The sequence below is a fragment of the Dromiciops gliroides genome, chromosome 2 (assembly GCF_019393635.1).
Source record: "Dromiciops gliroides isolate mDroGli1 chromosome 2, mDroGli1.pri, whole genome shotgun sequence".
NCBI lineage: Eukaryota > Metazoa > Chordata > Mammalia > Microbiotheria > Microbiotheriidae > Dromiciops > Dromiciops gliroides.
Genome location: NC_057862.1, coordinates 504,236,949 through 504,261,072, shown reverse-complemented (window position 1 = coordinate 504,261,072; position 24,124 = coordinate 504,236,949). Strand labels below are relative to the sequence as shown.

General features: G+C 34.8%; 1 protein-coding gene across 1 annotated transcript in view; it reads left to right on the top strand.

Annotated features, from left to right (window-relative positions):
- The window catches only part of SNTG2 (syntrophin gamma 2), a 612,266-nt gene that overhangs the window by 293,005 nt on the left and 295,137 nt on the right, over window positions 1-24,124 (top strand). The window contains exons 7-8 of the mRNA XM_043985274.1: window positions 8,559-8,646; window positions 21,734-21,825. Of these exons, the coding sequence (XP_043841209.1) occupies window positions 8,559-8,646; window positions 21,734-21,825 (180 nt within the window). The remainder of the gene's footprint in view (window positions 1-8,558; window positions 8,647-21,733; window positions 21,826-24,124) is intronic.

The window sequence follows — 24,124 nt, the reverse complement described above, 5'->3', positions numbered from 1 at the left end:
TGCCCCAACATAGCTTCTCTAAATCAGGAGGTCTATCCTCTTTCCTAATGGTCTACAACACAGTTGATCATGAACTTCTAGCAATAATTGTTATTGTTTTTTTCAGCTGTTTCTGCTGAATTTACTAGAGGTGATGTGTGGATCTTTACACCTAAGCAGGTGCTGCTATTAGTGGATGGAATGTGGTTAATCTATTATTGTCCTGAGAAGACATCAGTGAGCTTAGTGTTGAAAGGGGGAACAAAGAAAAGGTTTGAGGTGTGCAGAGTGATGAGAAGAGGTGAACTGAGGAAATGTAGGACCATAGTGGCTGAAGAATGAGTTTGATCATTGAGAGACAAACCACATAATTGGTTATCAGCTACCAGAAAGGGGCTTAAAAAGTGAACATTTTTCTATCCTATAATTTGTTGATCACTTAGTCTTTCATATCATGTGACAGCTAATCCCCTAAGGAGCTATTGGAAGCTGCTCTTTATGAACTCCCTTACTAGGATAGAAGTAAAGACAGAGATCCAAATAACTATGATACAAATCGGGGAACCAAATTTAGAAAGAGATGATAGGGAATAAAATCACAGTTCTGCTACTTGCTACATGAGTAATTTTCAGAAAATCAATTATCCTCTTTGGATCTCAGTTTTCTTATCTCTAAAATGGAAGGTAGATTAAAATATTTTTAAGATCCTTCCTATATTTGTATTTTATAGGCATAGCAATTTAGAATTACTTTTTAAAAGAAAGAATAAATATAGCAAGTCCATCTCTGGCATGTTATAGTTGAGGAAATTGAGATATAGAGATGTTAAGCGGGGCAGCTAGGTGGTGCAGTGCATAGACCACCTGCCCTGGAGTCAGGAGGACCTGAGTTTAAATCCGGCCTCAGACACTATATTCAGAAAAATATACTAGTTCATTTGTACTAAGGAAGGTAAGGAAATGGAAAGGTAGCCTCAAATAAGAAAAAAACATTATGGAGTAGGGTGATGCTTTGTAGAGGGTGGCAAATTTTAAATAATTAATCATGAAATCCAAAGAAAAGTAAGGTTTCTGTACAGTGTTTCTTGAGCTAATATTTAGCATTGTGTCTGTTAATGAGTTGATGTATGATGAATTCTAAAAATGTAAAACATTTCACCATTTACATGTTTACAGCACAGAAATATATGCTAAACACTTTCTGTTTATGTACATAAATGTGTTTTTAAACCATATAGGAATGATTTGGGTTATGAGCTGCTATTTTGAATTATTCACATCACAGATAATTGGTCATAACTGGAATGCTTACAATACATATAAATCTGCATTGAAATATATATATTTTTTCATTCTGAAATTAACAGATTTTCTTGGAAGATGAGGGCCACAAATGACTTAGTGATAGTTCCATCACCAGAAAGATGAATTTTATGATTTGTGGTGATTTTCTTGCATTTAGCCAAAATTGTGTAACATTTAATTACAGTATATAGTACATGTTGAAAAATTACTTTTAAAAGGAGATTCTACTATATGACTTAAATCTAGTAGACATCAAAGTGTAAGAAAATTATACCTCATTTTTTTAAACTTTCCAATATGAACTGAAGAAAGAAGGCAGCAAGATACATAAAAATTCACATTATCAAAATTTTCTAGAATAAATTATTATCCAAGATGGATGAGAAATGCCAGAAACCTTACAAAAATGTTGATTCATTGATTTAATCCAAATCTATTAATCATTTAATTTTCATAAAATCCTTCATTTTATATATGAGAATATTCTTATTTTAAATTAAATATTCTTATTATAAATTAGGGGTCCTGATTATATCCAAAGTTTTATCTGCATGGGAATTAGCATACATATAACAAATTATTAGATAATATAATTGCCATACAAATCCCATCTCTAGTCATCATGCCAATACCAACAGACTTCAGAATTATGTATTCATCATTTAGTTACATCATTCATTACATCATAATTTACAAGACAAATTAAATATTGATTCATTTTAATACTTTTTTCACAGGCCAAGATATTTTAGTTAGAAATTTTTTTAATTATATTACTTCTTTCTTTTGGGGGAAGGGTGCTGGGCACACAGGGTCACACAGCTAGTAAGTGTCAACTGTCTGAGGTCGGATTTGAACTCAGGTCCTCCTGAATCTAAGGCCAGTGCTTTATCCACTGCGCCACATAGCTGCCCCCTATTATTTCTTTTTAAATTTATATAAGACGAAATTAAATAGCAACTATAAATTTTTGCAAAGTTTCTTTACATAAAGACATCAAAACAATTTATAATCACATGAAAAATAATCTAAATCATTATTGAATAGAGAAAAATGCTAATGTAATGCTTACTTTGCACCAATAAATCAAACAATATTTTTTTTTTGTTTTTGGTTTTTGGGTTTTTTTGTTGGGGAATTAGGATTAAGTGACTTGCCCAGGGTCACAGAACTAATGTCAAGTGTCTGAGTCAGGATTTGAACTCAGGTCCTCCTGAATCCAGGTTCAATGCTTTATTCACTATACCACCCAGCCTCCAACTACATTAAGTTTTTTTTTTTTTTATGAGATATTTTATTTTTTCTGTTACATGTAAAGATAGTTCTCAACTTTTGTTTATACATGCTTTACAATTTCAGATTTTTCTCCCTCCCTCCCCTCCCTCCCCCCTCCCCTAGACAGCAGGTAATCTGATATAGGTTATATCTATATATCTCTATACATATACATATAGATATATATATACACACACACATATATATATACATAATAACATTAATCCTATTTCTGCATTAATCCTGTTACAAGAGAAAGAATCAGAACAGTGATGCAAAACCTCAAAATAGAAAAAAAAAACACAACAGCACCCAAAACAAAAGAAATAATATGGTTCAATCAGCATCTATACTCCACAGTTCTTTCTTTCTTTTTTTTTTTCTTGGATTTGGAGATCCTCTTCTATCATGAGTTCCCTGGAACTCTTCTGTACCATTGCATTGGTGAGAAGAATATAGTCCATCACAGTAGGTCAACACTCAATGTTGATGATACTGTGTACAATGTTCTTCTGGTTCTGCTCATCTCACTCATCATCAGCTCACGTAAGACCCTCCAGGTTTCTCTGAACTCTTCCTGCTCATCATTTCTTACAGCACAATAGTATTCCATTGTATTCATATACCACAACTTGTCCAGCCATTCCCCAATTGATGGGCACCCCCTCAACTTCCAATTCCTTGCTACCACGTAAAGAGCAGCTATAAATATTTTTGTACATGTGGGTCCCTTTCCCCCTTCCATGATTTCTTTGGGCAAAAGACCTAAAAGTGGGATTGCTGGGTCAAAGGGTATGCACAGCTTTATCGCCCTTTGGGCATAATTCCAAATTGCTCTCCAGAATGGTTGGATCAGCTCACAGCTCCACCAACAATGCATTAGTGTTCCAATTTTCCCACAGCCTCTCCAACATTTATTATCTTCCTTTTTTGTCATTTTAGCCAATCTGATAGGTGTCAGGTGGTACCTCAGAGTTGTTTTAATTTGCATCTCTCTAATCATTAGAGATTTAGAGCATTTTTTCATATGGGAATAGATAGCTTTGGTTTCTTCATCAGAAAACTGCCTGTTCATATCCTTTGACCATTTCTCAATTGGGGAATGACTTGGATTCTTATAAATTTGATTTAATTCCCTATATATTTTAGAGATGAGGCCTTTATCAGAAGCACTGGCCTCAAAAATTGTTTCCCAGCTTTCTGCCTCCCTTCCAATTTTGGATGCATTGCTTCTGTTTGTACAAAAATTTTTTAATTTAATATAATCAAAATCATCCACTTTGCATTTTATAATATACTCTATCTCATGTTTGGTCAAAAACTGGTCTCCTTTCCAAAGATCTGATAGGTACACTATTCCTTTCTCTCCTAATTTACCTATGGTATCACCTCTTATGTCTAAATCATGTATCCATTTTGACCTTATTTTAGTATAAGGTGTAAGATGTTGGTCTATGCCTAATTTCTGCCATACTATCTTCCAGTTTTCCCAGCAGTTTTTGACAAATACTGAGTTCCTATCCCAGAAGCTGGAGTCTTTGGGTTTATCAAACACTACATTACTAGTGTCATTTACTACTGCATTTCCTGAGCCTAGCCTATTCCATTGATCTACCACTCTATTTTTTAGCCAGTACCAGATAGTTTTGATGACTGCCGCTTTATAGTAAAGCTCCAGGTTTGGTACCGCTAACCCACCTTCCTGTGAATTTTTTTTCATTATTTCCCTGGATATTCTTGATTTTTTGTTTTTCCAGATGAATTTTGTTATTATTTTTTCTAGCTGTATAAAATAATTTTTAGGTAGCCTGATTGGTATGGCACTGAATAAGTAAATTAATTTAGGCAGTATTGTCATTTTTACTATATTAGCTCTGCCTATCCATGAGCAATTTATATCTTTCCAATTATTTAGATCTGATTTGATTTGTGTGAAGAGTGTTTGGTAGTTGTGTTCATAGAGTTCCTGGGTTTGTCTTGGCAAGTAGACTCCCAAGTATTTTATATTACCTACCGTTACTTTAAATGGAATTTCTCTTTCTATCTCTTGCTGCTGGACTTTGTTGGTCATGTATAGAAATGCTGATGATTTATGTGGATTTATTTTATATCCTGCTACTTTGCTAAAGTTGTTAATTGTTTCAAGTAATTTTTGACTTGATTCTCGAGGATTCCTTAAGTATACCATCATATCATCTGCAAAGAGTGATAGTTTTGTTTCCTCCTTGCCTATTCTAATTCCTTTAATTCCCTTCTCTTCTCTGATTGCTAAAGCTAACATTTCTAGAACAATATTAAATAATAGGGGTGATAATGGACATCCCTGTTTCACCCCTGATCTTATTGGGAAGGCCTCTAATTTATCTCCATTGCATATAATACTTGCTGATGGCTTTAGGTAGATACTGTTTATTATTCTAAGGAAAGCTCCCCCTATTCCTAAACTCTCTAGTGTTTTTATTAGGAATGGGTGCTGTACTTTGTCAAAAGCTTTCTCTGCATCTATTGAGATAATCATATGATTTTGGTTGGTATTCTTATTGATGTGGTTGATTATGTTAATAGTTTTCCTAATGTTGAACCAGCCCTGCATTCCTGGTATAAATCCCACCTGGTCATAGTGTATTATCCTGGTGATCACTTGCTGTAATCTCCTTGCTAATATCTTATTTAAGATTTTAGCATCAATATTCATTAGGGAAATTGGTCTATAATTTTCTTTCTCTGTTTTTGCTTTGCCTGGTTTTGGTATCACCACCATATTTGTGTCATAAAACGAATTTGGTAGAACTCCTTCTTCACCTATTTTTCCAAATAATTTGTATAATATTGGAATTAATTGTTCTTTAAATGTTTGGTAAAATTCACCCGTAAACCCATCTGGCCCTGGGGATTTTTTCTTAGGGAGTTCATTAATAGCTTGTTCAATTTCTTTTTCTAATATGGGTTTATTTAAGGATTTTATTTCCTCTTCAGTTAACCTGGGCAGTTTGTATTTTTGTAAATATTCATCCATTTCATTTAGATTGTCAAATTTATTGGCATACAGTTGGGCAAAATATTTCCTAATTATTGTTTTAATTTCCACTTCATTGGTGGTAACATCACCCTTTTCATTTTTGATACTGGTAATTTGGTTTTCTTCTTTCTTTTTTTAATCAAATTAACCAATATTTTATCTATTTTATTGGTTTTTTCATAAAACCAGCTCTTAGTTTTATTGATTAATTCTATAGTTTTTTTGCTTTCAATCTTATTGATTTCTCCTTTGATTTTCAGGGTCTCTAATTTAGTGTCTAATTGGGGATTTCTAATTTGTTCTTTTTCTAACTTTTTAAGTTGCATGCCCAATTCATTAATCTCCTCTTTCTCTTTCTTATTCATGTAAGCATTTAGAGCTATAAATTTTCCCCTAAGCACTGCTTTGGCTGTATCCCATAGATTTTGGTATGTTGTCTCATTATTGTCATTCTCTTGGATAAAGTTATTGATTGTTTCTATGATTTCTTGTTTGGCCCATTCATTCTTTAGAATGAAATTATTTAGTTTCCAATTGATTTTCATTCTACTTTTCCCTGGCTCTTTCTTACATGTAATTTTTATTGCATCATGATCTGAGAAGGATGCATTTACTATTTCTGCCTTTCTACATTTGACTATGATGTTTTTGTGCCCTAATACATGGTCAATTTTTGAAAATGTGCCATGTACTGCTGAGAAAAAGGTATATTCCTTTCTATCCCCATTCAATTTTCTCCAGACATCTATCATGTCTAACATTTCTAGTAATCTATTCACCTCTTTCACTTCTTTCTTATTTATTTTTTGGCTAGATTTATCTAATTCTGAGAGGGGGAGATTCAGATCCCCCACTAGTATAGTATTACTATCTAATTCCTCTTGTAACTCATTTAACTTCTCCTCTAAGAACTTGGATGCTATACCACTTGGTGCATACATATTCAATATTGATATTACTTCATTATCTATAGTACCTTTAAGTAAGATGTAATTTCCTTCCTTATCTCTTTTAATGAGATCTATTTTTGCCTTCACTTTCTCTGAGATAAGGATTGCTACCCCTGCCTTTTTTACTTTAGCTGAGGCATAATATATTCTACTCCAGCCTTTTACCTTTACTCCGTGTGTATCTCTTTGCTTCAAATGTGTTTCTTGTAAACAGCATATTGTAGGGTTCTGGTTTTTAATCCACTCTGCAATTCGCTTCCATTTTATAGCAGAGTTCATCCCATTCACATTCACCGTTATTATTACTGACTGTCTATTCCCCTCCATTCTATTTACCCCCTTTGTACTTTTCCCCCCTTCTTTCACCCTATTCCTCCTCACCGACGTTTTACTTCTTACCCCTGCCTCCCCCAATCTGCCCTCCCTTTTTATCACCCCCCTCTCTTTTCTTTACCCTTTTCTCCCTTGCTTTTGTCCTCCCTTCTCTCAGTCCCCCCCTTTCCCTTCCCCTTTTGTTTCCCTAAAGAATGAGTTAAGTTTCTTTATCCCAATGAACGTATATGTTATTCCCTCTTTGAGTCAAATCTAATGAGAATAGGGTTGAAACCATGTTCCCCCCTCCTTTCTTTCCCTCTATTATAATAGGTTTTTTCCACCTCTTCATATGATATAATTCATCCCATTCCACCTCCCCTTTCCTCTCCTCCCCATAAACTCCCTTTTTATCCCCTTAATTCTTTTGTATCATCACATCAAAGACAATTTATATTTATACCCTCTATATAAAGTCCTTCTCTCTGCCCAAATACATTTACAGTTCTTAAGAGTTATGAGTATTATCTTCCTGTGTAGGGATATAAACAGTTTAACCTAATAGGGTTACATTAAGTTTTTAATAAATGCCTGTCTTGGGCCAATCACTGTGCTAGGTAATGGGGAAATAAAAAGGCAAAACTGTTTCTGCCTTCAAGGAGCTTATATTTTAATGCTATGAAAGATGATATGAATACATGTAGGTAAATAAAAATGTTGGAATTGTGTATAAGATAACCTTGCAGGGGAAAACACTATTACTGGGGCTTAGGAAAGTCACCCCCCACAGTAGATGACACATGAACTAAGTTCTAAAGAAAACCAGGGATTCCGAGAGTTGGAGGCAAGAAAGGAAACTATTCCAGGCTTGCTAAAAAAAAAAAAAAAGGAAAAATATTATCAATAGTAGTAAATTACTAGAAGCAATAATCATATTAGCTCTATTAATTTATTTTTTTGGTGAGGCAATTGTGGTTAAGTGACTTGACCATGGTCACACAGTTAGTGTCAAGTATCCAGATTTGAACTCAGGTCCTCCTGACTCCAAGACCAGTGCTCTATCCACTGTGCCATGTAGCTGCCCCAGCTCTATTAATTTCTGTGGAGATACCTTTCAATGAGCATAAGTCATTTTTAAGGATTAGTATTTCATAATCCCTGTTGACCAATATTAGGCTAATGCTAGTCCTGACTAATGATTATTTATTTCACTTATAATTTGCATTATAGTTTTTTTTGTCATTTATGGAGGCTGCAGTAAGTCCTCTCTTTTGTTTGAAATTACATTAAAGTGATATTTGTAAATACATATATTTACAAATTAGACTTTACTCAGGTAACCTAATAGAAGTCCTTTCCTGATCCTACTGCTTTTTAGTTTTTTTTCCCTCCTCAAATTTTCTTGTGTTTGTATATCTCTCATCATATTTCACTAATGGAATACAAATATCTCGAGGTCAGTGGCTTTCCTTTGTTTTAGCCCCAGTGCCAATGTATATAGTTTATATTTAATAAATGCTGAATTTTATTGAAATTTTTTGGGAAGAAACATTATTTCTGTCATTATTAATTCTATCCGAACATTCTATGTGTCTGAGTTTTTTCAACACTCCAAAGGTAACTATCAACCCCAAATGAGTGGGAGGAAGACTACATATAAGTTTATGTGACTGGTCCTTTTGTGGTGGTAAAGTAGCTCTTCTTTGTTACACTGACAGGTACATCTATTACGAAATGCTGGCGATGAAGTTACCATCACTGTTCAGTATCTCAGGGAAGCTCCATCATTTCTGAAGCTCCCATTAGGTAAGAATAAAAGGGGAAAATTCAAGGGCAAAGGTAGAATCCCCTTCCTGACAAAATTATCCAAATGAAGTACCCCTGATAGGAATATAAATGTTTTATGTAACTATGTATTGAGAAGAAAGAAGGATTGGTTTTGATGCTTTAGCAATATAGTGTTCTATATTCTTAAGATGCTCTGCATTTTATATTATCTTGTGACTGCCCTTTTAAATTAAACTAGTAGCAAATGCATCATTTGTTGATTGATGGACTCTTCTTTCTCCTTGAAGTCAATATAGCATGATAAATTAAATATGTAAATTACAGGAACAATTGTTTCACATTAAAACATGCATAATGACAACAGGCATTTAAAAAAATAAAATTGGCAAATGCTACATAGTACTACATGCTATATAGTACTACTATATAGACACTACAGAATAACAGCTACATGCTGTTATTCTGTAGTGTCTATATAAAAGGGAATTTGAAGCAATATCTTAGGCACAAATTTAGATGAAGTTTGAAAGAACATCTCTAATCAGACAAAATAGTATAAAAGATAAAGAGGAACAATGGCATTAAAATTTATTATTCAGATATGACACTGTCACAAAGCATTTCAATCCCTTCAACATTATCTTAGGGAATATTGAAATAGCCTGGTGTATTGGTATACAGCTCTTACTGCTATAGGGAAGGTCTTTGTTGATGGTGCTCTACCTTATCTCATTGTTAAGTACATCTTTTTGTTTCTGGTTTACCTTTTTCTCCCTTTTCATCTTTTTATCTATCCTGTTCCTGATTGTTCAGTCTCCATACATTCCTAACAATACCATGGATTTAGAGATGGAAGAGACCTTCAAAATAGTCTAGTCCAACTCCCTCATTTTACAAAAGAGGAAACTGAAAACAGGCCATGAAGGTAAATGAAAAGTCATAAATGTAAATGTTATGACAGGATTTTAACAGGTCCTTTTAACGTCAAGTCCAGAGCTCATCTCACTATTCAACTTTGTCATTCCTTCGTGTCTCTTTCTCCTTCCCATTTTTCAAAACTTTCCGTTTGACCACTTTTCTCTGTTTCCCAACATATATACTACTTCCACTTTTCTTAATCTATCTTTGTTTTCCCTTTTCTAGATTTACCCATCATACTCTCATGCATTCCTTATTCATAATAGTGACACTCTGAGTCAAAATGGTTGATGAACTGTGGTCTAGTAAATTACTTTAATGTCTAGAGCTCTCTGATTTTTCTTCAGATCTCTAGTGGTATTTACTATATCTCAGTTTGATTAATCACACAAATGTTTAGTAGATTTACTTTTCTCAGAAATATGTAATTGATACACTAAGTAAAAATGAGCAAAATAACAGCTAGGTGGCACAGTGGATAAAGGATCTGCCCTGGATTCAAGAGGTCCTGAGGTCTTGAGTTCAAATGTGGCCTCAAACACTTGACACTAACTGTGTAACCCTGGGCAAGTCACTGAAACCTTATTGCCCTGCAATTATACACACACACACATACACACATATGTGTGTGAGTGTTTCTGTATGTGTATATATGTATATATGTTTAAATTAATTAAATAAAATATGTAGCTATAAATAGAGCTTAAAAAAGATTCTGGTAAAAATAGAAGGGGAGGAAAGTATCTGATAAGCATTATTAACAATGAAATTATTAAATAGGCTGTATGAGAGAAGTGCTTTTATTTTCCTCCCCCTGCTCCCAAATAGTATGAAGAGTGAATATTGGTAGATAGGAGAAAATAATAAAGATAAAGGATTTTATAGAAGTAAGAAAAAGAGACAGTCATCATGGCTGACAATGTGTATAGAAGTATATGACTTTATCCTTTAATACAGATAGTATGGTGTGTTAGAAAAATAAGTCAATTTGGAATCAGAAAATTTAAGTTTAGGGAAGCTAGGTGGCACAGTGCATAAAGTGTGGACCTGGAATCAGGACTACTCATTTCTGTGAATTCAAATCTCGTCTCAGATACTTACTATTTGTGTGACCCTGGGCAGGTCACTTAACCTTGTTTGCCCCAGTTTCCTCATCTGTAAAATGAGCTGAAGAAGGAAATAGCAAACTCCAAATCTGGTCACAAAGAATCAGACACAACTTAACTAAAAGCAACAACAAATCTGGGTTTGAATCTTGGTACCAGGGACTTTTGGAAGGTAATTTTCCTCAATATGTCTCCTATTTCCTCACCTACGAAATGGGGAGTTTAGACTAAGAATACCCAAAGTTCTTCAAACCTCTTGAAGCAATGGAATGGAATGCAAAGAATTGGAGTCAGGAGAATTTTAAGCTTCAAATGTATATCTTACAATTATTAGCTATGTGATGATAAGTGAGGGAATTAGTCCTGAGCCTCTGTTTCTTGACAATAATAAATGTGTGTGTATATGTGTGTGTGTGTGTGTGTGTGTGTGTGTATGATATCACAGGGTAGGTGTGGGCATCAAATGATACAATGTATATGGTATGAAATGCTTTGCAAAAGTAACTATATAGGGGCAGCTAGGTGGTAAAGTGGTTAAAGCACTGGCCCTGGATTCAGGAGGACCTGAGTTCAAGTCCAGCTTCTGGCACTTGACACTTACTAGCTTTGTGACCCTGGGCAAGTCACTTAACTCTCATAACTATATAAACAAGCAAGTGTTTTATTGCTTTCCCAATGAAGAGTTAAAATGAAATTAAAAACATTAAAATTATTGATGCTTGAGTTGACAATTTTAGGAGTTTGAATGAAATGGGAATGTCAGCCTAAAGGAAAAAAATTAGATATTAATCCTTCCTATTCCCTCCCAGGTACCAATTCCTTGCCCTCTAAGCCATTCAAATTAATCAAAAATTATTTAAGCTTTAATTATATTCTAGCTACTATACTGGCACTGAGGATATAACTACATAGAATGAAATAGTCCTCATTTTTAATGAACTTACATTTTAATGAGGGAAGATATTATGAGCACATAAATACATAGACATATGTATGTCTATACATAGTCATGTATATCATATGTATAGTATGTATGTGTGTATGTATATGTATTATATATGTATATATGTGTGTGTACATATATATATATATATATATATATATACACACACACTTATGTACGTGTGTGTGTGTGTGTGTGTGTGTGTGTAAAATAAAGTTGGCAGCTAGGTAGAGCAAGAGATAAGCACCAGGTCTGGAGTCAGGAAGACCTGAACTAAAATCTGGCCTCAAACTCTTACTAGCAGTGTGACTAAGGGCAAGTCACTTAATCCCATTTGCTTTAGTTTCCTCATCTGTAAAATGAACTGGAGATGTAATGGGCAAACCATCCCAGTATCTTTGTCAAGAAAACCCCAAATGATCCCGTTGCTTTCTGTCTTGAGGATGGAAGAAGGAAGGGAGAAAAATTTGAAACTCAAAATCTTATGAAAACAAATGTTGAAAACTATCTTTACATGTAACTGGAAAATATTAAATTACCTTTATGATTAACAAACCCCAAATGGAGTTACAAAGTCAGGTGTGAGTGAAGCACCTAAACCAGAAAACAACATAAAGTTAAATATGAATAGATGTAAAGTAATTAAATACAGGGTATTTTGAAAGAGAACATAGTAGCCATTGGGGGAATAAGATAATTGATTTCCTTTTATTTACATTTCCTTTAGGCTGATAATAAGGGTATGTTTCCTTTATTCCATATTTATTTTATATGTATATTCTTATTTATATTTGTTTTCTCTCCCATTAATAAGTACCCTTCTTGATGCCAGGGACTGTTTTGCTTTTGTCTTGTATTCTCAGAATTTGACACATTGCCTGTAACTTTAAAAGTCTTTAACAAATTATTTTTGATTGAATGTTAGCCATATTATTCATGAATAGAATAGTATTTGAAGATACAAAAAATCTAATATAAATGCTAAAAGAAAAAGACACTTAAGAAGTCTGTGTCCTCTTTTTTTGTATATTTTTATTGTTTTATTATTTTCCAGTTACATGTAGAGATAGCTTTCAGCATTATTTACATAAGATTTCCAATTTCAAATTTTTTCTCCCTCCCCCTCTCCCCCAGACAGCAGGCAATCTGATATAGGTTATACACACACACACACACACACACACACACACACATATAACAAATATATACATATCTATATACATATATATGTACATGCACATCTACCCATACATAGCAACATTAAACATATTTCTGCATGAGTCATTCTATAAGAGAAGAATCAGAGCAATAAGGAAAAACCTTAGCATAGAAAAACAACAGCACCAAAACCAAAAGAAATACTATTGTTCAATCAGCATCCATGTTCTGTAGTTGTTGTTTTTTCTGGATTTGGAGAGCCTTTTCCATCATGAATCCCCTGGAACTTTCTTGTACCATTGTATTGGTGAAAAGAATCCAGGCTATCACAGTTGATCAACACATAATGTTGATGATACTGTGTATAATGTTCTTCTGGTTCTGCTCATCTCACTCAGCATAAGTTCATGCAAGTCCTTCCAGGTTTCTCTGAACTTCTCCTGCTCATTGTTTCTCACAGCATAATAGAATTCCATTACATTCATATACCACAACTTGTTCAGCCAATCCGCAGCTAATGGGCAACCCCTCAATTCCCAATTCCTTGTCACCACAAAAAGAGCAGCTAGAAATATTTTTGAACATGTGGGTCCTTTTCCCTTTTCTATGATCTCCTTGGGAAAAAGACCCAAAAGTGGTATTGCTGGGTCAAAGGGTATGCACAGCTTTATAGCCTTTTGGGCATATTTCCAAATTGCTCTCCAGAATGATTGGATCAGTTCACAGCTCCACCAAGAATGCATTAGTGTTCCAATTTTTCCACAGCTTCTCCAACATTTATTATTTTCCTTTTTTGTCATATTAGCCAATCTGACAGGCATCAGGTGGTACCTCAGGGTTGTTTTAATTTGCATCTCTCTAATCAATTGTGATTTTAGAGCATTTTTTTCATATGGAAATAGATAGCTTTGATTTCTTCATCAGAAAACTGCCTGTTCATATCCTTTGACAATTTATCAATTGGGGAATGACTTGGATTCCTATAAATTTGATTTAGTTCCCTATATATTTTAGAAATGAGGTCTTTATCAGTACTGGCCACCAAAATTTTTGCCCAGCTTTCTGCCTCCCTTTTAATTTTGGATGCATTGCTTCTGTTTGTATAAAACATTTTAATTTAATGCAATCAAAATCATCCATTTTGCATTTCATAATATTCTCTTCATCTTGTTTGGTCATAAACTGTTCTCCTTTCAAAAGATCTGAAAGGTAAACTATTCCTTCCTCTCCTAATTTACCTATGATATCACCTGTTATATCTAAATCATGTACCCATTTTGACCTTATTTTAGTATAAGGTGTGAGATGTTGGTCTATGCCTAATTTCTGCCATACTATCTTCCAGTTTTCCCAGCAATTTTTGTCAAATACTGAATTCCTATCCCAGAAGCTGGAGTCTTTGGGCTTATCAAACACTACATTACTAGTGTCATTTACTACCATGTCTCCTGTGCCTAGCCTATTCCATTGATCCCCCACTCTATTTCATAGCCAGTACCAGATAGTTTTGATGATTGCCACTTTATAGTAAAGCTCCAGATTTGGTACAGGTAACCCACCTTCCTATGCATTTTTTTCATTATTTCCCTTGATATTCTTGACTTTTTGTTTTTCCAGATGAATTTTGTTATTATTTTTCTAGCGCTATGAAATAATTTTTAGGTAGTCTGATTGGTATGGCACTGAATAAATAAGTAAATTAATTTAGGTAGAATTGTCATTTTTACTATAATAGGTCTGCCTATCCATGAGTAATTGGTATCTTTCCAATTATTTAGATCTGATTTGATTTGTGTGAAAAGTGTTTGGTAATTGTGTTCATCGAGTTCCTGGGTTTGTCTTGGCAAGTAGACTCTCAAGTATTTTATATTATCTACTGTCACTTTAAATGGAATTTCTCTTTCTCTCTCTTGCTTCTGGACTTTGTTGGTCATGTATAGAAACACTGATGATTTATGTGGATTTATTTTATATCCTGCTACTTTGCTAAAGTTGTTAATTGTTTCAATTAATTTTTTTAGTTGATTCTCTAGGATTCTTTAAGTATACCATGATATCATCTGCAAAGAGTGATAGTTTTATTTCTTCCTTGCCTATTCTAATTCCTTTAATTCCTTTTTCTTCTTATTGTTAACACTAACATTTCTAGTACAATATTAAATAATAGAGGTGATAATGGACATCCCTGTTTCACCCTTGATCTTATTGGGAAGGCCTCTAATTTATTTCCATTGCATATAATGCTTACTGATGGTTTTAGATATATACTGATTATTATTTTAAGGAAAGCTCCACCTATTCCTAAGGTCTCTTGTGTTTTTATTTGGAATGGGTGCTGTATTTTGTCAAAAGCTTTCTCTTCATCTATTGAGATAATCATATGATTTTGGTTAGTTTTCTAATTGATGTGGTTGATTATGTTAATAGTTTTCCTAAAGTTGAACCAGCCCTGCATTCCTGGTATAAATCCCACCTGGTATTAGTGTATTATCCTGGTGATCACTTGCTGTAATCTCCTTGCTAATATCGTATTTAAGATGTTAGCATCCATATTCATTAGAGAAATCGGTCTATAATTTTCTTCCTCTGTTTTTGCTCTGCCTGGTTTTGGTATCATCACCATATTTGTGTCATAAAATGAATTTGGTAGAACTCCTTCTTCACCTATTTTTCCCAATAATTTGTATAATATAGGAATTAATTGTTCTTTAAATGTTTGGTAGAATTGACCTGTAAACCCATCTGGCTCTGGAGATTTTTCCTTAGGGAGTTCATTAATGGCTTGTTCAATTTCATTTTCTAATATGGGCTTATTTAAGAATTTTATTTCCTCTTCAATTAACCTGGACAGTTTGTATTTTTGTAGATATTTATGCATTTCATTTGACAATCTAAATGAAACATCAGTGTCCTCTTAATCAAAATATTGATGCATCATTTAAGCTTGTGAAGCTTCCCTTAACTGAAAGAAAATTGAATACAAGTTCATTGAGAGAAATAGCTCTTTTGTCTAGTTTTAAAAGAATTCTTGAAAGACTGAATGAGCAAAAGGGATTTATTAAGTATTTGAAATGACTGAGGACAATTTGTAAAGGTTTTCATAATATAAATATTAAAATGTGTTTTTAAGTTCATAACTATTTAAGCAGTAAATAAAATAAGTTATATTTTTAGCCATAATTTATCTAGAATAATACTAGATATACCAGTAATCTAAGCTGCAAGTATAGAAAAAAAATCTAGCAAAAGCTCTTAGGATCATAGATTTAGAGCTGGAAGGAATCTCAGAGACCTTATAATCCAACCACCCTCATTTTTCATGTAAAAAAGTGAGTTCCAAAAAAAAAAAGTGAGTTCCAGGAAGGGTAGATATCTTTTGATTAATCAAAAATGAATATGCCCAAGGTCACACAGGTAGTGAGCCTCACAAATAGGACTTTAACTTATTACTTTTTGTTCCTGTATTCTTTCCATAGTTTTATGTTTTCTCCCTAAAATATTAAGTGTGTTTATGTATGTATAAATTTTAAAATACTCTGTTAAATCAGTCTGCAAGCATTCACTATGGTGCCAAGATAGGTTGGGGAAAACAAGACGGGAAAAAAGAAGTCGTGGGATTATTTTTGTAGGGAAAATTATATTCTTAGGGATTTCTTAGTCTCCTTCTGGGAAGAAAATTGTGCCATGAGACTTGGTAGGTGGTTGAGTGGAGTAGACTTTGTGGTGAGGAAGGTTTGCCCTGCTGCCCCTAACTCCAGGAGGTGGCCTAGCATAAAGAGATTTGCTTTTCAGTCTAAATAGGATTGGATGCGCTTTTGGAATTTTTTCCCCCAATTTTGATGATCAGGAAGTTGGCCAAGGCAAGTAATCACCATAATGAGGAGTATTGGAAGGAACCAAGGCTTATTTTACCACTGGAGTGAATGTCATTTCTAGAAGCATAATTAAGAGTTAAAATTTGAAAAGCAATATTGAAGTGAAGGGATATCCAAAGCTTGGAGACTTAAATAACTATGACATTAATCAGAACCAAATTCTGCTTTGATTCTCTTCTTAGAATACAATACCTTCTGAAGTTTTAGTTCCCTGTGATACTTTCTGCTACATTTATATAAATGTAGCAGAAAGTATATATTTTACTTTTATGCCCTTAGGATCCCTTTAAAGTTCTATGGTCTACTGGTCAAGTTGATAGCAGAAGAGCCAGAAACTTTCTCTATGTTTATTGCTGATGTGACGAAGTTTTCTGACCTTTATTTTAGTGTTTCCACATTGCCAAGGTCTGTTAAACAAATGGAGGAGAATGTGAAAGAATGAACGTGTATCACGTGAAGGACATATATGCTTATCCCCTGTCATCATTAATCAATGCATATATCCAGTCTACATTTCATTCTGAGTGCTCTGAATTATTCTTTGGACCTGAATTTTTTTGGTGCTTACAAATCTAATATTTTCCAACTTACTTTTTAATTTATTCTAACATTCCTACCAAAATGATAGAAGTTGTGCATCCTAGAGGTGTGCATCCTCAGTGTTAGACTGGTCCTGGTAAGCTGTCTTGTAGATGTGGTAGTAAATGAGAGAAAGAACTGAATGAGAATAAAAGAGAAATGAGAGCAAATGAGGGGAAAGAATCCCACTTACAGTTGGAAGGAACTTTTCATTAGAGTTTATCTAGGTTAGTTACATCATTGGAGATATCTGTGGTATGTGGGAAACTGTCCTGTTAAAATGAAAAACAATGCATATGGTATGGAAGGAACCTGATTCAAAACCCACATCTGACATAATCGACCTCACTGAAATTCATTAACCCTGGCTTTAAAATACTGCTTATGGGGGCAGCTAGATGGTGCAGTAGGTAAAACACTATCCCTGGATTCAGGAGGACTTGAATTCAAATCTGGCCTCAGACACTTGACACATACTAGCTGTGTGACCCTGGGCAAGTCACTTAACCCCCATTGCCCCACAAAAAAAAAAAAAACGTAGTCATAAAATGTAGAGGGGGGCAGCTAGGTGGTGCAGTGCATAAAGCACCAGCTTTGGATTCAGGAGGACCTGAGTTCAAATCTGGCCTCAGACACTTGACACTAGTGTGACCTTGGGCAAGTCACTTAACCCTCATTGTCCCACAAAACGAATCAAACAAAAAAAAGGTAGAGTATTCAGGAAAAAATTAAGGAACTATAAAAATATATCTATCCCACTTAGGAAAATGCCCTGATCCATTGTTTTGTTTTGTTTTGTTTTGTTTAAGTCTGGTATCAAAACACAGTAAGCAGTTGTTTGCGCAGTGGATAGAGCACTAGGCCTGGAGTCAGGAATACTTGAGTTCACATCCAGTCTCAGAAACTTACTACTTCTATGACCTTGGGCAAATGACTTAACCCTGTTTGCCTCAGTTTTCTCAAGTGTAAAATGATCTGGAGAAGGAAATGTCAAACCACTCCACAATTTTTGCCAAGAAAACCCCTCATTAAAGAATTAGCCACAACTGAAACAACTAAACAGTGACAAAAAAAAAAATCAATACATAAACCAAGTAGCAGTTGAGCTTGTGTCTATATATTTTCACTTGATTTTCATTAGGAGATTACTATTAGCATTTAAAATTACTGAGGTAATATGTTTTATATATTTCAAAAGTTAATTCTGATGTTAATGAAAGAAATCCATTCCATATCACAAACATGATGATATTATGGTAAAAAATTCCTTATGCACTCAATACTATTGATCTGATAATATTTATAGTATTGTATATTGAAAATTGTAAGATAACTTAATACTCATTTCGACCAATCTTTATGTGTCATAATGGAGGAAACTGGAGGTCATCAAAGTGAATGGACTTACCTAAGGTAATAACTTTATTGTATCAGAGCTGGAATCTGTATTCATATGCTCTGACTCACAAAATTCAATAGTATTTCTAGTGCTCTTTAGTAATGCAGTTTTTCTGAGTTCTGATTTTTTAGCTCTGCAAAGACATTACCTTATACTGCGTCAAACCTCCAAATTCATTGTACCCTTTGTGAAGTTTCTGAAGGAAAGAACCATTACCCTTATTCACCGGTTCAGAGAGAGATCAATTGAACATAAAAGCACACACATGACTGAATGTATTTGACAACAGCATGGCTTCTCATCAATTTATTCCTTCACTTAAGCTCCTTTTATTGAATGTTTTTGTTTGTTTGTTTGTTTGTTTTTTGTGGACACACAATTGCACTTGACCCTGGATGTGCGTGGAATAGAGCAAGGAGGAACATAAAAGACCAAAAGTTTATAGTACCTAAGTTAGGGACAGAGACAAAACAAAATCTAACCTGGAAAAGAAGTAGACATGCAACCTAGTACATGAAGGACTTTTGTGCCTAATGTCCCACGAATGGAATTAGGTTGGTCAAAATAGACTTTTTTGGAGGAAATGACATGTATTTAGGCGGCAGCTAGGTGGCGCAGTGGATAAAGCACCAGCCCTGGATTCAGGAGTACCTGAGTTCGAATCCGGCCTCAGACACTTGACACATACTAGCTGTGTGTCCCTGGGCAAGTCACTTAACCCCCATTTCCCTGTAAAACAAAACAAAACAAAACAAAAACAAAAACAAACAAAAAAACCTATGTATTTAATGGATATAGAAAAGGGTTACTGTATCTGACACAAAATAAAGATACCAGATAGTGGCTGACTATTTTATTTAACTTTTTTAGATATAAGTTGAGTGGGTAGGGATGGGAGAAGTAAATCCTTTCAGATGCTCTCAATTTACCTTTTACCGATAAAGTCCTAGATCCAAAGCTGATCAATGACCCTTTACTCCACTTAAGTAGTCCTCAGCATTTCACTCTTCCTTTAAGGTTTTCAATTTCTTCCCAATAGCAGCTTTTCTGGTAGTGTTCAGAGAATCACATTATTTTAGAGTTAGAAAGGAGCCCAGATGGCATCTAGTCTGACTTATAAATGTCTGCAAATCCACTTTGCCAAATCACTATCAATTGCTTATCTGGCCTTTGTCTTGTTGAAGCTCATTGTTTTCCAAACACCAACCCTGATACCCCAGTGGAAACATTCCAGGTCCTTAAACTCAAGCCCTAAGAAGTCATGCCCCCCTTCCTCCAACTACTCATTCTCCTTTCACACAACTGGCTTTGCTTCTAACCTGACTGCTACAACTACTAACATGGAGAGCACTCTGTCTAGAGAAGGAGACCATCTGTCTCCACCATTTTCTAATAGGGAAAGGCAAGCATCCTAGCTCAAACAGCAAGTACCCTGGGGGAGAGACAAGTGCTTTTTGTTGTTGTTCAGTCGTTTAGTTGTGACAGGCTCCTTGTGACACCATGGGCTATAGTATTCCAGACCCTTCTATCCTTCACTATCTCTAAATCTGTCCAAGCTCATGTCCATTGCTTCCATTACACTATCTATCCATCTCATCCTCTGTTCTCCCCTTTTCATTTTTCCTTCAATTTTTTCAACACCAGGGTATTTTACAATGAGTCCTGTCTTCTCATTATGTGGCCAAAGTATTTGAGCTTGAGCTTCAGTATTTGACATTCCAGTGAATACTTTCAATTAGCTTCTTTAAATATTGACTGATATGATTTCCTTGCTATCCCAGGGAATCTCAAAAGTCTTCTCCAGCAAAAAAATTAGAAAGTTTCAATTCTAGAGCACTCAGCTTTCCTTATAGTGCAATTCTCACAGTCATATATTACTACTGAGGGAAAAACATAGCTTTGACTATATGGACCTTTGGCAAGATGATTTTTAGTATGCTGTCCAGATTTGCCATAGCTTTCCTTCCAAGGAGGAGGTGTGTTTTAATTTCATGGCTGCAGTCACTATCTGCAGTGATCTTTGAGTACGAGGACTATACAATCTGACATTGCTTCCATTTCTTCTCCCTCTGTTTGTCAGGAAGTTGTGGGACCAGTTGCAGAGATCATAAAGGTGGTTGTGGTTGTTGTTGTTATTGTTTCTTTGTTGTTGTGTTTTTAATGTTAAGCTGAAAGCCAGCTTTTACATTCTCCTCTTCCACCCTCATCATGTGCTGGACAAGTTAATCGACTACCCCTGATTCATTGATCACCTCCCATCAGATGCTGATGAGAGGCTGGCCAGGAGTCCAAGAGTTATTGTGAAACAGAGAAGTTCAGATCATAGGCCCCACTTCTCCAAGAATGGCAACCCCTCCTACCCCTTAGATCACTGGTCCTGCTCCTAGCCCAGTCACAAAGCCTTCACCCAAGTAAGCAACCCTTCTAGAGATATGATCTAGCGTGTGCTTCTACTGGGATTGCAGCCTTTGTCTGATAAGTAACCATATCTACTGAAGAACTGGGCAATGGCACAACCAAAGTGTGGAAGACAGAAATTGCATTAAAAAAGAGTCATTACCATATGTTTCCCTTCTAGAACCTGAGGGCCATTGAGCCTTTATTCTTCTGTTGGGATATTAGTTCCTTTTGAGAATTGCCTCACTTCCAGGGAATGATTAATATTCATTCATTCATTTATTCATTCTTTCATCCATTCATTCATCCACCAATATCCTGGGGGGTGGTATTTGTGGGGTCCAGATCCAGAAGTTATCAGAGATGTATAACAGGATTGTGGAATGAACCCTGGATTTGGAATCAAAAGCCCTGAGTTTGAATCTCATCTCTATTGTTACCAGTTTTATGACCCTGAGAAAGTTTAATTTCTTCATCTTTAATACAAGTAAATTAGACTACTTTATTTCAAAATTATTTTTTAGCCTTTTTTATGATTCATGGTGGCCAAATAATCTACAAAAGGACAATCAGCATAATAAAGAGCTGATATAATTTTGCCTTTTGTTACTGAATATTTCTATTTTGAGGAATAATACTATGCTTTAGCCTTAGTTTGTTTTTAGTCTTTGTTTTCATTTTTTTTTTCAAACTATAATTTAGCAATGATTTTCTCTCCTCTTGTTTTCAGGGTCCCCAGGACCATCCAGTGACCACAGCAGTGGGGCCTCTTCACCTCTCTTTGATAGTGGTTTACATTTAAATGGAAACTCCACCAACACAGTAAGCATGCTCATTGTTTTGAGCTTTATTTTACCTAGTTCATCTAACAAAGCATGCATTAAGTGCCTACTATATAGAAAACAACATGCTTTCTTCTAGGGAGATACAAAGATGAAGGAGGTTACAGAAAAACAAGGAATATAATAAAGAGAGGCAAATAACTACAGTAAAAAAGATATAGAGACAAAGTGCATAACAGAAATTATACAGAGAGAGAGAGAGAGAGAGAGAGAGAGAGAGATTAGATTAAGGAAAACTCACTTCTAACTGGAAGGTCAGGAAAGTAAGACTCCATGGAATTCTCCGTTTCCTCTTTTGTAAAATGAACTAGATCAGAGGCATCAATTTCAAAAGAAATAAATCTCACTAATCCATATATAAGAATCCCCACAGGTTGACTTAGTTTTAAAATGTAATATTATCTATGTTTTGTTCTATTTTTATTTATTGTGTTATATATTTCCCAATTTCATTTTAATCTGTTTCAGGCTGTACTTAAGAGTTTTTCAGCCTATGTATTGACACCTCTGAAAGTAGATGACTTTTAAGTTCCCTTGGGGTTCTAAATCTAATATTCTTTTAACTGAATATTGAAGAATAAGTAGAATTTCTATAGGTAGATTGTAGAATGAAGGGATTCAAGGGAAGAATGGTATTGTCATTGTAGGGAATAGCTTAAGTAAATATATAGAGGTGGGAAAAAATTAAAACAATACTTAAACAGTAAAATTATCAAGAGACAGCGGATGAGAACAAAACCTAGGTGTTTTTTTAAAGCAAAATTTCAAGATCTAGGCCAAAAGTTGGCAAAACTACAGCCAATGGGCCAAATCTGACCAACCAACTGCTTTTGTGCATCTTACAAGTACAGAAACAAGAGACAAGCTGCATTTGGCCTGAGGGCTAGTTTGCAGAGGACTGATCTAGTTCTTTGACCTATATAGTATATTGGGCTAAACTATTCACAGCAGAGAAAACCTGATACAATATAGATTTGAAAAGCAATCCTCTTGGCATTTCCTTTTATGTTTATTAATATACCATACCACTGCATTTTGAACTTGAGTTAATAAATCAATGATACTCCCCTAAGCTGAGCATTCTTAAACCTGTGTAGGCAGTCAGAGCTACTCAAATTTCATCTGGAATGTGTTAAATGACCTTATCTGGTTCTTTCCAGGTCCAGTGAGACCCACTGGTCAAAGATAGCTCAAGAGGCTCTTTGGTGGATGATTTGAAAGCAACTTTGGACATGTGAATGTGAAATAATTAGTGTAATTTTCATTTCTTCATAAGATAAAAGCAGGATAAAAGTGTGAAGTAGGGAAAATTTGCATTTGATATCTTCTTGTGTTAGTTTTCAGGGCCTCTCACCCTTTTTAGTACCTAGCCCATGTTCAATTCCCAAAGATGCTCCTAAGCTACCCCTGTGCCATTAATTGTAGGTTCATGAATTTTAAAAGCATAAGAAATGTTTTGGATCTTGATTCCCTCTCCAAGAGAAAAAAAATAGACAACCATGTACTTAATCTACATATAAGGCCTTAAAAAAAAAGGATCATGATTTTAAATTTATCACTAAGATATTTCATGAACAGAGAAGCATAGAATCCCAGAGGGAAAATGGACTTTAGAAGTGATTTAGGGGGCAGCTAGGTTAGAGCACTGGCCCAGGATTCAGGAGGACCTGAGTTTAAATCTGACCTCACACACTTAACACTAGGTGTGTGACCCTGGGCAAGTCACTTAACCCCAATTGCCCCACAAAATAATTAATTAGTTAATTGATTAAAAAATAAATAAATAAATAGAAGTGATTTAGTACAGTCCCCTTATTTTACAGAAGTGGGACCTGAAGTCCTAAGAGTGTCACTAATCCAGAAACAAATAGCTAGTAAATGACAAATAGAAAATGGGTAATAAGCATCATTAAGGTACTTATTTTGAATATTGTTTGTGACTGTGCCATATAAATGTTAGCTAGTATTAGTAATAGTAGCAGCAGTAGTGGTCCTGGTGGTGGTGGTAATAGTTGTTGTCTGACCAAATGGATCACCTGACCACTTAAAGAATTAACACAATCTCTGGATTGAGGAATGAATCACATTCTCACTATGCAGCTGCCTCCCCTTTGTTAAACAATCCAGTCATAAACATACTCAAAACTGCCAGAATTTTGCCTATTTCAGTCTCATAGGAGTTAAGCCAGGGTGTGGTTGCATCATTTTCATAGCTGCTTAGAAATCAGAATTTCAGTTTTCTTCATTTTGTGGCTTTTGGGAAACAGTTCCATTTGGAT